Below are 16363 nucleotides of genomic sequence, written 5' to 3'. Positions count from 1 at the left end.
GACACTGGCTAATCTGTCACGCAGGCCTCCGTTCGAGGGGTCTCTGTAAAGCATAAGACACTCAGGCCAAGTGTGACAAGGCAGGAAGGGTCGTGCTCCCAGGAACCTTCCAGAATGTCCACATTTAAACGGCTGTGGCTCTGCACCTCCCCTCTCATGGAGCTGACTTCAGAGGCTGAGCCAAGCCCTTTGAGGAAAACCAGTGACCGAGGCAAGAGCAGGGACCTCACCACACACTAATGCCAGCGATTCCGGGATTCATCAAAAATCCAGTCGTCCCCACAGGCCCAGAGCCCCGCCACCAACAGAGTCCCGGAGACGTGCCGCCAGCCCTGCTGGCACTTCCAAAGGCAGCTTGAGAAACTAGCACTGCCCAGAACTCCAGGCTCACACTGGAGAGGAAGGACCCGAGCAAAGCCCTGGGTTGGGGGGGGGGAGGGGTAGGGGTAGGGGGACAGACATCCCGCAGGCATCATCCCTGGGACAGAAGCAGACACCGCGGGACCAGGCCTGGAGCCTCCTGCTGTTTCGGAGAAGAAGCAGAGGGTGCGGGCTGGGGGTGGTGAGGCCCCAGCTCCACAGCCAATCCAGGAAGAGCGCACGAACGGCAAAAACCTGACACCCCTGACGCAGTGGCCAGTGACAGTCCCCGCTTGCGGGTCCGATGAGGGGCGCGCCCGAAGGACCACACCGGGGACACTCGCAAGCAGGGGAACCGGCAGGTGTAAGTTCATGGTTACAACGTCTCGCTTACACCAGTGGACACCTGGCAACACCAAGGACAGGCATGACAGTGGTTTCTGAGGACATCTCGGGCTCTGGGCCTCGTGGCAACTCCTGCACCAACCACGGCCATAACACAGGCATCACTAGCACGTGAGGCCGGCAGAGGCAGGAGCCGAGGACTGAGCTGCCGCAGCCCAGCCTGAACCTTCAGGGAGAGGAGCCACGTGCCCATTACCAAGCTCGGCATCTGGCAGGGGGAGGTGGGGGTGGAGGCTAAAGGCTCCCAGCTTGGCAGCCACGTGACAGCCACAGAAAGCAGGCCCTGCAGCAGCCGGTGACCCCTCACCCCTCCTGAAGGGGGCCTCCACTCACAGAGGTACAGTCCTATACTTTATCTCCAGCAAGGCATGTCCAGAAAGGGGAGCGGCAAGCTGGCCCTGGGCAGCACACCGTGGAAGGGACAAAAGGGTCTGAGCACAGAGGCCTGGCTCCCGAGACAGGTGGCAGGTGGCTCTGCCGAGGCTGGCGGGGGGACCCTGCACAAGGTGTCTGCCCCACAGCCCCTGCACGTGTTCAGCTCTGCCATGTCACGGGTCAGTCCCCACGCGGAGGCCTCACTATCCGGAGGTCTGCAGAAAGAGTGTTGATTCAATACTTAACGCTCTGAACTGAGGGCGCCTCTGAGAGCACGTGTGTCTGGTCTGGGCCGACGTGGAAGGGACCACATTGGACCACACACATCTTGGCCATCAAGTGGGAGGGCCTCCTACCCTCCCACTCGCCAAAGCCCAGTGGAACCCCGCCTTCGGCACACTTGGGAGATACCGGGGAACCCCCATCCCCTGCCTTTCTAAAAAGGTTCTTTCTCCTACTTCCTTATGCTCCTGCCAGTGAGTCAACCAGCGGCCAAGGGAAAAACCAACTCATGATGCCCAAGCGATGCACAAGGCTCCAGTGAATGAGCACGGCCTCCCAGGGAGCAAAATATTTGGAATCCCAAACTTTGCAGCCATTATACATAGATTGTGGGACTTCCTGAAAACCTAAATAATCAAGATTACCATAATCAACAGAGAAGAACATAATCCACACGGACTGGGGGACACATCACTCACCTGTTTGACCCATGAACAAACCGTAGCCTCAGAGACTTACTCCAGCGGACAAGAAGCCCCCATGGGGATCACAGCCTGGGTCACTGGCCCCGAGTGCCCCCTGAGCTCAAGGCCTTGCCTGAGGGGCCACACTGCCCAACAGCCAGGAAGACACTGATCTAAGTCCATCCGGCCTTCTAGGTCCCAACTCGTGGTTCGGCTTCCCTGCCTGAGACCTGTGGCCTGTGGCTCAGCTGGGTTTCTGGAAGATGGCTCTCTCCTTGGCGACGACAGTACAGTGGGGTTCACTGAGGAGGTCACAGAGGGAACCCACCGTGCCTGCCTTCCCCAGGTCAGTTCAGTGAGCAGCTGGACCTTGTTCTAAACCACAGTACCCCCTTGTCAGTCAGGAAAGCCAGCAAGCCCTGGGCACATTGCACGTGCGCACGTACACACACACACACACACACACACACACACACACACACACACACGAGGTAAGCAGGGACCCACGCTGCCTGGGAGAGCCGCATCTCGGCTCCTGGGAGACAGAACTGTCCCCCACCCCTTATCTCCAGGGGCAGCTGGGAGTTTATGGCCCCTCTAGGCGCGGCAGCAACGGTGCTATGGATCTGGAATAAGAAGGGGCTTTGTTATTGCTGGTGGAATGCCCTCCTGCCTTTCAAAGCTGGCTATCGAAAAAACCGAATACGGATACATTTCCCCTACCCTGATCTACTGAGAGAGAACGCTTATCTACCTCTCAGCAAACTGCCAATTACTGCGGCTAGAAATGCCATAATCGGTGATAGCTAAGACTTCTGGTGTAGTCTCTGAGCCAAAGAATTCAATCCCATAAGTAGCCGGCTCTGGGCCCCTTCAAGAAACGGTGCCAACAGGAGCAGGGCTCAATTCTTCTCTGTCAGGCAGGCGTGGCCGGGCCTGTGATACTGTCACAGATGGAGGTGCACAGTGGCACACACACAACACACACTCGCATGCATGCATCTGCATGTACACATATATGCACAGCCAGGCACACACACCCATGCACACACATCCAGGCACACACACAGGATGACAGGACAGCCAGCACTGCTGTTCGGATGCACATCATCTGACAGCTCTGAGAGGTGGGGGAACCAGGGGTTCGAAGAGGACGGTGCTGCCGGCCCCCAGGCCGGGTGACCCTCTCCACTCCCAGTGCGCTCCAAATCCCCCATACAAAAAGTTTAAAAAGAAAACTCATTTAATCTCTTCCTTGAAAAAAAACACAGGGCCGGACTAGCCTTCCACGTGTCTGTGTGTGAAGAGTATGACTGTGACCTGTGTGAATTGTGTGTGTGTATGTGTGTGTGTGTGTATATTCCTGCATGGGTGTGAGGTGTGTGTGCATGTATGCGTGTGCGTTCCTGTATGGGTGTGACCTGTGTGTGTGTGTGCATGTGCGTGCATGTGTGTGCGCGTGTGTGCCTGTATGGCAGTGACCGTGTGCGTGTGCGCATGTGTGTGCATGTATGTTTCTGTATGGGTGTGACCATGTGCATATGTGCGTGTACATTCTTGTACAGGTGTGACGTGTGTGTGCGCGCATGTGTGTGCATGTGTGTTCCTGTATGGCTGTGACTATGCGTGTGTGCGCATGTATGTGCACATGGCGTTCCTGTATGGCTGTGACCATGTGCGTGCATGTGTGTTCCTGTATGGCTGTGACCGTGTGCGTGTGCGTGCATGTGTGTGCGTGTGTGTTCCTGTATGGCTGTGACTGTGTGCGTGTGTGCACATGTGTGTGCACATGGCGTTCCTGTATGGCTGTGACCATGTGTGTGCACGTGTGTGCGTGCGTTCCTGTATGGCTGTGACCGTGTGCATGTGTGCGCATGTGTGTGCGTGTGGCGGGCAGGGTGAAGGGACTCGGCATCCCTGGCCCCCCAACATAGAACTTCACGAGAAGCCAGCTCAAGCGTGAGCCCGCCCCCAGCACCCAGCCCTGCCCGGAGCCGGCGCCAGTCGGAAATTCCCAGCAACAGCTGCCCAGGAGGAGCCCGGCAGCCACAGAATCCCAAGGCTCTCCAAAAGCCCATCTCCCCTGGGACCTCCAGCCACGGGGCCTGCGGGACCTGGGGGGGGGGGGCTCCCACCGAGGCAGGGCGGGCCAGCCAGAGTGGGGGTGCCACATGCTCAGGCCCCACTGCAGACCGCCAGCATGCCTGCAAAACTTGGAGGTGCAGACACCGTGACCCAGGCAGAAAACCAAGCCTCAGTCCAAGGGTTCCCATGATGGCCCATCGCCAACTCCAGGCCTCCTCACTGCCCCACAGAGGTCCTAACCCCACCCCAGCACCCCAGACTTCCAGTGCTTCTAGGGGTGCTCGGCAACTCAGCCCTCCAAGGAACTCAAACCCCAGCCCAACTCTCCCCGATTCAGGGCCCTCAACTCCTGTGACAGCCTGAGAACCCCAACCGATCTAAGAACAACTAACTCTAATGAGCCCCCCAAACCCCCCCTACCAGGCCTGTGCCCTAAACCCTATTCCCACCCCACAGAGCCCCGAAAAGCGGCATGATGTAATCATGAGAAAGAAGGGGGAGGCCTGTGCCGAGGCCAGGGCCAATTACTTGATTCTCATCTGAAACCAAATTCTTGAGTTTTACTTTCTATAATTAGGAACACAGAGCCCAAGGCTCTAAGGCTTCCTCGGAGACGAAAAGTATACGTGCTATCGAAGCATCTAGCAGCCCTTTCCCGAGGGTTTCACGCCTGTGGCCACAGGCCAAGGCGTCCGCCTTCTGCACCCGCCTGCCGTGGGGCAAAGGCCAAGGCGGGGTCACGGCCCCCGGGGAAGGAGCTCAACGGGTGCTTACCTTGGCTTCACATTTCTTGTGGCAGGGATACTTGCAGGCTGCAAGACAAAGAGAAAGAAGGTGTGTAAGCGGAGCAGGTTCTGCAGCACCAGGTCTGGCACCCATGAACCCTCTGGACCCTTGGGGATTGGAGCTGCAAGGGGGTGGGGGGTCCGCCCCCACCCAGTGGCTCCAAGCTTCAGCCCAGAGCCCAGTGCCCATGGTGTGCAGGCACCCAGCTGTGGGCGGCGCTCCCGGGATCCCGGGAGGAGACCCGTGGTGGATCTGAGTTGTACGAAGCCTTCTCGGTGCCCGGGGGGATGCCAGCTTCTCCCTGTGGATGGGTGGACGGGAAACTAGAAAATCCACAACCTACCCCCCCACCCCCCCACCCCCACCCCACACCCTCTGCCAGAGCCAGACCTGGCGCCTGTCACTTAGTGAGAAAGCTGCCAGCGGAGCGCCACACTCCCCGCGCTTCCGGATGGCCTGGGAACGCACTGTCAGAATCAATCCACGTCTGAATTCCTGCAAGGGAATCCTTCAGCTGGGGCCATTGTGTGAGCAGCGGAGAGACTGTGTCAGTCCGGGGGGCCCCCGACGGTGCAGACTTAGAGCCGGAACCAATGGGGATTTCGCAGGCCCGCCCTCCGGAGGCTGTGGCCAGGCTGATGGCAGGACAGCACCAGCGGCCCCCACGAGCCTCGGGCATGCGGCCAGTGCCCAGATGCCAGGCAGAAACCGCGGGACAGGGAACGCCATCGTGGGGTCCAGGGGGCAGCTGTGAGATGGGGGGCAAGGACCTAATCGACCGCACTGCCCGGAGCCGGGCCAGTGACCTCTCTGGGCCTCCGTTTCCTCTCCCGGGGTGACGGCAATGCCCAGGGGACCCATTCAAGAGACCACTTTCAGACTACAAACACAATGTCAAGGTACGCAAGTGTGCGGGGTCCTGAGCGAATAAGGCCTCGGGGGTCAGGAGGCAGGCCCCAAACCCGGCTAGCATGTGGAAGCCCAGACTGTTCCCCCAACACACACACACACACACACACACACACACACACACACACACACACACACCGTCCCTCTCTGCTCCAGGAGCTGGACTCAGAAACGCTGAACTGATGCAGGTCCCTGCAGGACTGACTAAGGATACCTCAAAGTAAGGCGGCCGCTGGCGGATGGTTACTGGATCTCCAGGACCAATGCAGGGTAGTTATCTTCGCGGGATCTCTTTTCTGAATGGTTTCTCTCTGCCTCTGAGGTTTGTGAGATTATCCGCAAAGACAAATATTTACTATCTGTGTCCTAATGGGTGCACACAGCCAACAGTCCATGAGGGATTTCCTCATCAGGATGGGCTCGCCTCCAGAAGGGGCTTCAAGATGAGAAACGCGGAGGGAAACACGGCCAGGGGCTGGAGGGCAGCGGGGGTCCCGAGGCAGAAGACGTCCGGCAGAGGCCCGCGGCCCTTGCGTAAGTGAGAAGTAGCAGAAATGCACGGAGGAACCGCCCTGGCGGGGCGGGTGGCTTGCAGCCTGGGACTGGGATGGGAATCTCGTGGTGGTCAGACTTCCAGGATGGCCCGAGGGACCCGTGTGCCCCTGCAAAGAGCCTCATGTGGGGGAACTGAGGCCTCGCCAGCCACCGAGGGAGCCGGCTCGGAAGGCCTGGTTAGAGCCACAGGCCTCCCAAACCCCTGTCCCACAGACGCGGGGAGAAATGAGACACGCTGTCGCCACGGGTCGGCACGAACTTCTGGAGGAATCCACCACGCCGTGGCAGATAATTACGACCACGGGCCAACTCAACCCGGAAAGGGCTCTGGTCAGCGGCAGGGTGACGGTAGTGTGACACATTCATGGTGAACAGCCAGCCGACTCAGCCAGAAGAGAGCCAAAGTCAAAGCCGCGACATTCACAAAGGTCGACTTTACAGCAACGTGGTACAAACCACGCAAGCGCTAAGGTGGAGACCCAAGAGGTGGGCCGTTGCTTCTAGAACAGACGCTGGCGACCCCCATAGTTTTATGGACGGCCCCTCGGGTTGTCCTCAGAGTAGCGATTTGGTGGTCAACCTGAGGCCCCACCACGTCCCCCCCATCCCAGCACTTCATGGACACCTCCACCTGCCACCTTGGCCCCGTGCCGCTGTCTCTGCCTAGAGCTCCCCACACACCCTTCCGTGTCCCACTGACTCGTTTCTTTCTCCAAGACTGAAAGCGGCAGCCGCCTTCTCCACCTGGAAGCCCTCCGTCACTCCTCCTAGGCCGGGCTAAGTGCGTCAGTGTGTTCCAGAAGTCCAAGCCTGCCTTCCTCTCCCACTCCCCACTGCTCAGCACTTCACAGTGATCTCTGCCCCCGTCTGCCTCCTCCGGACCGAGCTCACCCAGGATGGTGTCCTAGGTTGTACACCAGCAACCTCCCGCAAGAGCATCATGAATACAAGCAAGGGCGGCTCGTGCCGACCGAACGACCACCGCGCACAAGGTCGCCGCAGTAACACGTTCCACGGCACAGGCTTGCTGGACTTTCACACGTTTCCTCTGACCGCCAGCCTCGCCCTAACCTCATACCCTTCTCAGAAGCCAACACGGCCACTCACGCCCTGCTGCTGTTTGCTTCCGGCTTTCCTGCTGTATAATCGACAAAATTGTATATATTTAAAGGGTACATACAGCTTGAATACTTGACACAGGTCTACATTGTGAGGCATTTGCCACAATCACGTTAATTATCACGTCCATCGCATGACGTGTGTGTGAACGCTTAAGATCTAGTCTCACAGCGGGGAGCCTGGGAGGCTCAGTCGGTTAACTGTCCGACTTCGGCTCAGGTCATGATCTGACAGCTCACGGGTTCGAGACCTGTGTCGGGTTCTGTGCCGACAGCTCGGAGCCTGGAGCCTGCTTCGGATGCTGTGTCTCCCTCTCTCTCCCTCAAAACTAAATAAATGTGAAAAAAGAAGAGACAGAGACAGAGAGCGAGTAGAGATCAATGCCACGGGTCGAGTGGGGGCTGCACTCAGCGCAGCCCTGCTGGAAGAAGGTCAAGGGTCCGCGTGGGGCCTGTGCCTCCTTCGGGCTCTGAGGCCTGGAGGACAGACAGGCATCCAGTCCGCCGCCGCGTCCCTTCACCCCCAGGGTCTGTGCGCCGCACGCTGGGCTCCCCGTGCAGATACGGGGTCTGCAAAGCGCAGGTGGGAATCCCGGCCCTGCTGCCCAGGGCACCAAGCTGTCCCGGAAGGGCTACCCCCTCCAGAGCCTCGGGGCCCAGGCCGGGCAGCACCCTGCACATGGCACCCCACACATCCCTCCCGAGTGAGAGACACCCCTCACTGCTCAGCCTCAGGTTCACCAGCCTCCCCCTGTCGCCGGGAACTGGTCGGGCGGACAGGCCAGATGGGGCCGGGGGCCCCAGCACGAGGACGCCTGACCGGACACATGCACTGCTCGGCCACGCTGCTCTCTCAGTTGACTCGATGGTCCCATCTGCCACCGTGTCCCGGGGTCCTAACACAGCATCGGGCACAAAGCAGGTACTGACGGCGAATACCAGCGATCGGCCACCTACCCCAAGCTTCCCCCATGATCGCTTAGCAAACTGTGGACTGGGATGGCTTCATAGACGGGACTCCCCGCTGTGAGCCCCTCACACACAGGACTCCCAACTCAGACTGTGTTCCTCTCACACACAGGACTCCCCCCACAATCTGTGTTGCCCCCCCCCACAGGACTCCCCCCTCAGACTGTGTTCCCCCCACACACACACACACACAGGACTCCCCTCTCAGACTATGAGCCCCACACACACAGGACACCCCTCACAAAAAGATTTCCCCTCAAACTGTGAGCCACACACACACGGAACTCCCCCTCAGACCGTGTTCCCCCCACATATAGGACTCCCCCCTCAGACTGTGTTCCCCCCACAGACAAGACTCCCCCCTCAGACCGTGAGCCTCCGCACACAGAGCACAGTTTTCTCATCCTGTCATTCTAGCAGGTGCTTAACATGTGTGTTGTTTAGTGAAGGGGCAAAGCCATCATCAAATCCTCCCGACAAAACTGCCTCCCTCCGCTTCCCTCCGGCCTCCTTGTTGCTCCCTCTCTCAGCCCTCATCTCCTCAGGCTCCTCCCTAGAGTGCTCCGCTCCACAGCCTTCCTTCATTCTGTCACTTTTCCACCCGGTCTGTCCTCCCCTATCCAGTTTGAGATCCACGCAAAGCCTTTCCGGCGGGATCAGTGCCGCGTGGCCGGGCCCCGTGTCCTCCCGGATCCGTCTTCCCCTCTGGGTGAAATCCCCAAGCTCACATCTGTCAGACCCACTCAGAACCACAACACCGAGGGCACCCACACCTGTACCCTCCACTGGCTTACCTCACATGTGACCAGGCTGGGTGTGTGAGAGCATTACCCGTGGAAACTGAACCCCTCAAGCCACCCAAGGGGACCTGGCGGAGCCGCGGGAATAGGTTACCACACACCCTAACTGTGGCCGGCGCACGTGCTCGGAGCAGGTTGAGGCGAACCACAACCAGACACGTAGCCCCACCAACACCCTCATTTCCATCTCTGCGTGTCCCTGGAAAGTTCAAGAAATAGGGATAAAATAGCCCCAATGTGCAAGCGCTTCTTAAAAATGAAGCTTTTTCGGGGCACACGATGGCCCAGTCGGTTGAGTGTCCGACCCTTGATTTCGGGTCAGGTCATGATCTCATGGTTTGTGAGTTCGAACCCCACATCGGGCCCTGCACTGACAGCATAGAGTCTGCTTGAGATTCTCTCTCTCCCCCTCTCCCTCTACCCTTCCCTGGCTCGCTCACTCGCTCGCTCTCTTTCTCAAAATCAATAAACTTTTTTAAAAACTAAACTTTTTCTTCTAACCTAGCCACATAGAAAATATGTGGTAAATCAAGAGGTTAAACTGTGAAAACAAGGCATTTGAAAGTCAAGAAGGAGCCAGAAAAGGAACAGCAAAAACATGAGCCTGAGTCACAGAATATACCCCAACACTTCTCCACCATCACCATCATCTCCATTGTCCCATCGTCACCATCACGATCACCATGGTCACCAACACCATCACCAACGTCACCACCATCACCATCACTAACACTTTTGGACACTTTCCTGAGCCGGTCGGTCAACGAGCTCTGTGTTCCACATGTACTTATATGCTACCCAGGGTCACTCAAAAGGAAAATTCAAGCACTGACAGGCAGAGCGGGAAATCTCCACCGTCCATACTCCCCTCCGGCACACCCACTGCTTCTCCAGAAATGAGCCAAAGAAAGGACCTCCCACCACAACCTCACGAAGCTCGCATGTGTGGCTGCTCAGATGACACGTGACGGGCAGGCCTTACTGTCCGTGGGCGCCACGCACACAGGGGCTCGACACGCAAACTCAAGTGACGGGTATCGATCACAGGACAGAAAACGACTCACGGTCTCTATTCTGTCTCTAGTTTACTGAGAAAAGGAAGAGAACATAGAGACAAACTATGTTTTGTCAGGTGCACCAAACAGAACCACAGAAGGGCCATGATTTCCCCTGAGCAGCCAGTCACTTACCCTGCCAGGCCCTGTCTACACTGGCAATGACCTTGCCGAGCTCCCGACTCCAGCTCTGGGAGCAGCATGCCCACATCCTGCCCCCGTATGTCCACAGGTGTGTCCATGCGGCAGGGGAAAGGCCCGGTCCTCAGAATGCCGAAAATACCCCAACTCTCCTGATTTACCCCCGTGAGATCAGTCTTTCCACGGGCCTTTATCCCCTGACAATGTCACGGCCACATCGGGAGCCATCAGAGTGATCCCTGAACAAAAGAGTATCAAAGCCTGCCATGCAAGACCTCTCTTGGCCTGGGGTGCAGCTCACAGGGAACCAGTTGAAGGGGGTCCCCCAGACCCTGTCACACAGGCCACCTCCAGGGAGAAAGGAGAGGGCCACACACTAGTAAAGAAGAGGCCTCATGGTCTCTTGAGATTCTAGGGAGTTGGGCAGGGGGGCACTGCTGGCAGCCGCGAGACTGATGTCTCCGAGAGCACCATCGGCAAGCACTGTGAGGAAGGGTCACCTCCTCACCCTGCGGAAGGAAGTCTGACCATCCTCCCCCGCCCTGTGACGCGGACCCACGACCCCCAGCCCAGACTCCAGGGCTCAAGGGAGCCATTACACACCGTTATCACAGACTGATTAACGCGCAAGCGGGAGAAACATGTCGCAAACATGTCGACCGCCCGGTGCTTAAGCATCAGACGGCGAAGCTGGTGGCTTTGTCTCCCGACGGCAGTGGCGCCTGACAGCGGGCTGAAGCGCCCCACACAGCAAGCCCTGCCCCCAAGGTGCAGAACGTTCATTTGCAAACTCTTAGGGGGTCAGAGCACACGACTCAATGACCAGCATCATGGACACCACGGGCCGGACAGAGGGCAGTCACGCCTGCACGGTCACTGCTGTCCCCAACCCGACACCAGTAACTCTCTGCTCCTTCTGGACGAGCTTCCTCCCGGCACAAATCTGTGTAAATACGGTGGGTCCCTGCCCAGCATGGCTGGGGGATAAACACAGGCCAGGAAGGGGAATTCTGCGATTTAACTTCTGGAAACTCCCCAAAGAAGGTTTTCATTTTGGTCTTCTGTTTGTTTGTTTGTTTGTTTGTTTGCTATGTTTCGGTTTCACAGCAAGAGAATGAGAAACACAGACTCACCTCGGCATGAAATCCCTTGGCTGTCAATAACCTGCTTGCAAACCCCGCACACCTTGGGTTTTTTGAAGGCTGTGCTCTTAAAGCTGTGCAGGCTCGGTAACTCTTCTGGCTGAAAACGCAGAAGGAGAAGCCGTCAGCTCTACAATTCCTAGGGCGTTTGCTCGCTCTTTTCCCTTCCAGGAAACAAGGCGTCCAGGCGGAGTTTGGGAAGAGCTAAAAGAGGAACTTGACCCGTTACACAGAGAAGAAGGAGAAGCCGGCGCTGCGATTCCCCGGGGGAGCCTCGGATACCCCGTCAGCATTCTCGACGCCAGAGCCCCCACGGAAGCGCACCCCCACCCTGCCCACAAATCCCCCTGCAAATGGGTGATGGGAGTCGGGAGCCGGCACTCATCAGTGCTGTTCATGTGATCGTGTGTTAGCTCCCACGCTGTGGGCGCACAACCACCTAGTTCCCGGACAAAGTACCCCAGAGGCATTCCCGGACCTCATCGCTTGCTTGCTCCTCTGGAATAAGTGCTCGGCCAACAGCACCACTGTGTTCAGAGGAAGCCAAGTGACTGATAATCCCGGTCCCTTGGCTTCTCCGAGGGAATGTGCACGTCTGTGGAAGGAGAAGCGGTCACGGACGACCAGTGTGTCAGATTCATGGTTCCTCCCTAAACCTGGCACAGCACGGAATCCGCTACGCACACTGGTCCTGAGAGTAAACGAACCACTTACCTACCCAACCCGCGTTGGGAGGGTCAAGGCTCACCGCCGCATCTGATAATCTTACAAAACCTCAACCTGCCTTAGAAACCAAACACCAGTCCTCCTATCCAATTGGTGATACGTGGTGCTGCGTCCCCCACCCCCACCCAGTAACTTACACCCACGTGGATTCACGAGGCCCCACACCGACCACCAGGTGAAGCCTCAACTCCCTGGGAGATGAAATGTTACCAAGAATGTAACTCCAATGATACAAATACAGTTTCTTATAAATGTTTTTAGATCTACACCAGTTCTGTGACCCAGCAATGTCACTCCTGCAGACGCTAAGGCAGAAATAAGTGCATATGCCCACAAGTCTTGTGCAAGAATGGTCAGCGCTGCCTTACTTAATAGTGCCCCAGGGACGCCTGGGCGGTGCAGTCGGGTAACCATCAGACTTCGGCTCAGGTCATGACCTCACAGTTCGTGGGTTCGAGCCCTGCGTTGGACTCTGTACTGACAGCTCAGAGCGTGGAACCTGCTTCTGATTCTGTGTCTTCCTCTCTCTCTCTGCCCCTCCCCTGCTCATGTTCTCTCTCTCTCTCTCTCTCTCTCTCTCTCTCTCTCTCTCAAAAATAAATAAACACTAAAATAAAAGTCAGGGGCGCCTGGGTGGCTCAGTTGGTTGAGCATCCCACTTCGGCTCAGGGCATGATCTCACGGTCTGTGAGTTCGAGCCCCACGTCGGGCTCTGTGCTGACAGCTCAGAGCCTGGAGCCTGCTTCGGATTCTGTGTCTCCCTTTCTCTCTGCCCCTCCCCTGTTCACACTCTGTCTGTCTGTCTCTCTCTCTCTCTGTCTCTCAAAAATAAACATTAAAAATAAAAAAATAAAAAGAGTGCCCCAAAGAGGAAATAACCCAAATGTCCATCAGAAGGAGACTGGACAGAGAAAGCCTGATATATTCCTACCATGGAACACTGTCTCAGGTACACGCAACAGCTTGCTGCTAATACACATGACGTCACGCATCCCGGGTGGGCATCGAAAGCATGACTGTGCTAAACAAAAACACTCCGACACAAAAGCACACAGCGATGCCTATTTATAGGAGGTTCACGAACAGGCGAACCAATCTATCTAGTTCCTCAGAGGCAGGGAAAAAAGTGGCCCGAGTTCTGTGACTGTCCCAGATTCCTGCACCGAGCAAGGTCCCAGGATGCAGGGAAGAAGGGGGCCAAGGTACCTACTACCGGGATGGAAGAGACGGTGCTAAGCGTCCACAGAACAAAGCAGAAAGGGTTCACTTGCCCGAACACCACAAGACAGAGCTGCATGGAAGACCTAAGATGTGCAGAGGGCCCTCTGAACCGTCCAGCCGGGTACTGACGAGCACGCGCATGCGGATTGTGCGAGCGTCACGGTACGAACTGCCCGAAACAAGGCACAGAAAGAAGAGACCCCCTAAGTAAAGAGATAGATGAACAGAGCATCAGTGAGTGGGGGGAAAGTTCGAGCAGCCTAACACAGGTGTCACCGGGGCCTCTGTAAAGGAAGGAGGGGAATAGTTGAGAAAATAATGGCTAAAACTTCTCCAAAATCTGAGCAAAACTCTAAACCCATAGACTGAAGAACAAATCCCAAGTACAAGAAGTGTGTCAGTGGGGTTGCCGACTTTGGCTCAGGTCATGATCTCACGATTCGTGAGTTCAAGCCCCGCGTCGGGCTCTGTACTGACAGCTCAGAGCCTGGAGCCTGGTTCAAAGTCTATGTCTCCCCCTCTCTCTGCCCCTCCCTTGCTCTCTCTCTCTCTCTCTCAAAAATAAACATCAAACACTAAAAAAGGAAGTGTGCCAGAAATGACACACAATAATCACACTGCTTGAACCCAGTGATACACAGAAAATTGTGCCCCCAGAGGGTAGGAAAAGGCATGTTAGGACAGGGGACAACCATTAGCAAAACAGCAGATTTCTCTCAGAAAATAAAGCAAGTAAGAAAACAGAAGAGAGATACAAAGTGGCGAGAGAAAATCTGCCAACCTAGAATTCTGGACCCGGCAGAAAGAGCTTTCAAAAACTCAGGTGAATTTAAAAATTCTTATGATACACAAAAGCTGAAATAATTCATCACCAGCTGACATGACACCACAAGACAAACTACACGTCGTCTGAGCGCAAGGAAAATGACTGCGAGCGGAAAGATGGCTTTACGCAGAAGGTACAGCGCCAGAAATGGTTAAGTACGTGCGCAGATCGGTACGTAAGATTTTCTCGTACTGGAAACTCACTACAAGATAATTGGCCAGGCAAAAACTATTAATGATGAAACGTGGGGCTCAACACATGTAAAAGTAAATATAATAAAACGGCACAAAGCTCAGGAATAGAGGAATGGAAGCATTTTACTGGAAGGCTCTCCTACTATCTGTGAAGTTGTATACTATCACGCAAAGGCGACTGTGATAAACTGTAAGCCCCAAAGCAACCACTAAAATGATGAGGGATAGATAGATAATAATCCCACAAAGCAGATAAAAGGAAATTATTGTTTACAAATTCAATTAATCAGGGGTCACCTGGGTGGCTCAGGCGGTGGAGCGTGTGACTCTTGATCTCGGGGTCATGAGTTAGAGCCCCATGCTGGGTAGAGAGATTACTTAAAAAATAAAATATTTAAAAAAATAAAAAAATATGGGGCACCTGGGTGGCTCGGTCAGTTAAGCGTCCGACTTCAGCTCAGGACATGATCTCTCACAGTTCGTGGGTTCGAGCCCCACGTGGGGCTCTGTGCTGACAGCTCGGAGCCTGCTTCGGATCCTGTGTCTCCCCCTCTCTCTCTGCACCTCCCCCACTCATGCTCTGTCTCTCAAAAATGAATAAACATTAAAAAAATTGTTAATAAAAATGTAAACAATAACGAATTAAATAAAAGTTCAATTAATCTAAACATGGCAAAAAAGAGAGAGTAGATCAATGACTCGGTGAGAGAAATAGAAAAGGTGGTAGATTGAAACCTCACCGTATCAGGAATCACATTACACAAACAGTTTAAATACCTCAATTAAAAGGCAATGGTCGTCAGATTATACTCTTTTAAAAAGACAAAGAATAGAAAAAATATACAATGATAATGTTAATCAGAGGAAAGCTGGAGTGGCTATACTGCTATCAGACATCATAGATTCCAGATCAAAGAACATTACCCATGATTTCCTAATGATAAAAGCGTACACGTCTCAAGAGAGCATACGATCCTAAACATGTACGCACCTATTAACAAAACGTTCAAAATACATGAAGCAAGAAATGACAGGATCGCAGAGACAAAGAGACAGATGTGTAAATACAGTCAGAAACTTAATTATCCCTGTGTTAGACTGAATTGTGTCCCCACGAAACTCATACATCGAAGCCCGGACCCCAAATGGGATGTATTTGGAGATGGGGCCTCTAAAGAGGTGATTAAGGCCAAATGAGGTCATAAGGGTGGGATCCTAATACAGTAATTCTTGTAGGTGCCCTTACAAGAAGGGGAAGAGACACGGGGGGGGGGGGGGGGGGTGGCTCACATGCCAGGGTCGTCCATTTGGGGACTCAGAAGAAGGCTATCATCTACAAACCAAGGGAAAAGGCCTCAGGAAAGACCAAGCAATAAGCAAAGATACACAAAAGCTGAACGGCGTTATCAAATAACTTGGCCTAGTTGACATCTGACCCCAAGCACAGAAGACACATCCTTTTCGAGTGCATGAAGAATGCTTCCTGAGGCAGAACGCAGTCTGGAACATAAAACAAGTCCAAATAAACTTAAAAGTATTCAAACTGTACTAAATATGTTCTCCGACCACAATGGCATTCTATTAGAAACTATTAAAAAATATATATATATATCCCTGCAAAATCCTTCAAGTACTTGGAAATTAAATAACACACTTCTAAATAATACATCATGGCAAACAGGATTTGTTCCAGGGAGGCAGACTTAGTTGAACATTCAAATATCAATCAATAAACTAAAAAGTAACCTACAATCTTTCAATTAATCAGAAAATAACTCTGACAAAATCCAAGATCCATTTCCTGAGAAACACTCTCAAATCAGGACAGAAACTTTCTCAACTTGGTAAAATCTACCGCAAACCCCATATTTAACGACGACAGACTGCTTTCCCTTTAAGCTCTGGAACAAGGCAAGGATGTCTTCAATCAACATTTCTATTTAATGTTGTTCTAGAGGTTCTAATCAGTGCAACCGGGCAAGAAAAATAAATAATAGGTATCCAGTTTGG

At 54.6% G+C, this 16363-nt stretch overlaps 1 protein-coding gene across 9 annotated transcripts in view; it reads right to left on the bottom strand.

The window, feature by feature from the left end:
• Positions 1-16363, bottom strand: part of TNS3 (tensin 3) — a 218945-nt gene that overhangs the window by 160383 nt on the left and 42199 nt on the right. For 3 of the 9 annotated variants that reach the window (XM_058725599.1, XM_058725612.1, XM_058725602.1), the window contains exons 2-3: positions 11378-11486; positions 4686-4723 (exon numbers count right to left, since the gene is read on the bottom strand). In XM_058725599.1, coding sequence (XP_058581582.1) covers positions 4686-4723; positions 11378-11486 — 147 coding nt within the window. Of the gene's footprint in view, positions 1-4685; positions 4724-11377; positions 11487-13379; positions 13526-16363 lie in introns of those variants that run through there. The other 6 variants (XM_058725604.1, XM_058725600.1, XM_058725607.1 and 3 more) reach the window with 4 other exon arrangements.

Source organism: Neofelis nebulosa, chromosome 4 (assembly GCF_028018385.1).
Source record: "Neofelis nebulosa isolate mNeoNeb1 chromosome 4, mNeoNeb1.pri, whole genome shotgun sequence".
In the NCBI taxonomy this organism is placed as follows: domain Eukaryota; kingdom Metazoa; phylum Chordata; class Mammalia; order Carnivora; family Felidae; genus Neofelis; species Neofelis nebulosa.
The sequence above is the reverse complement of the archived record's forward strand: the minus strand, read 5'-3'. Positions and strand labels throughout refer to the sequence as shown.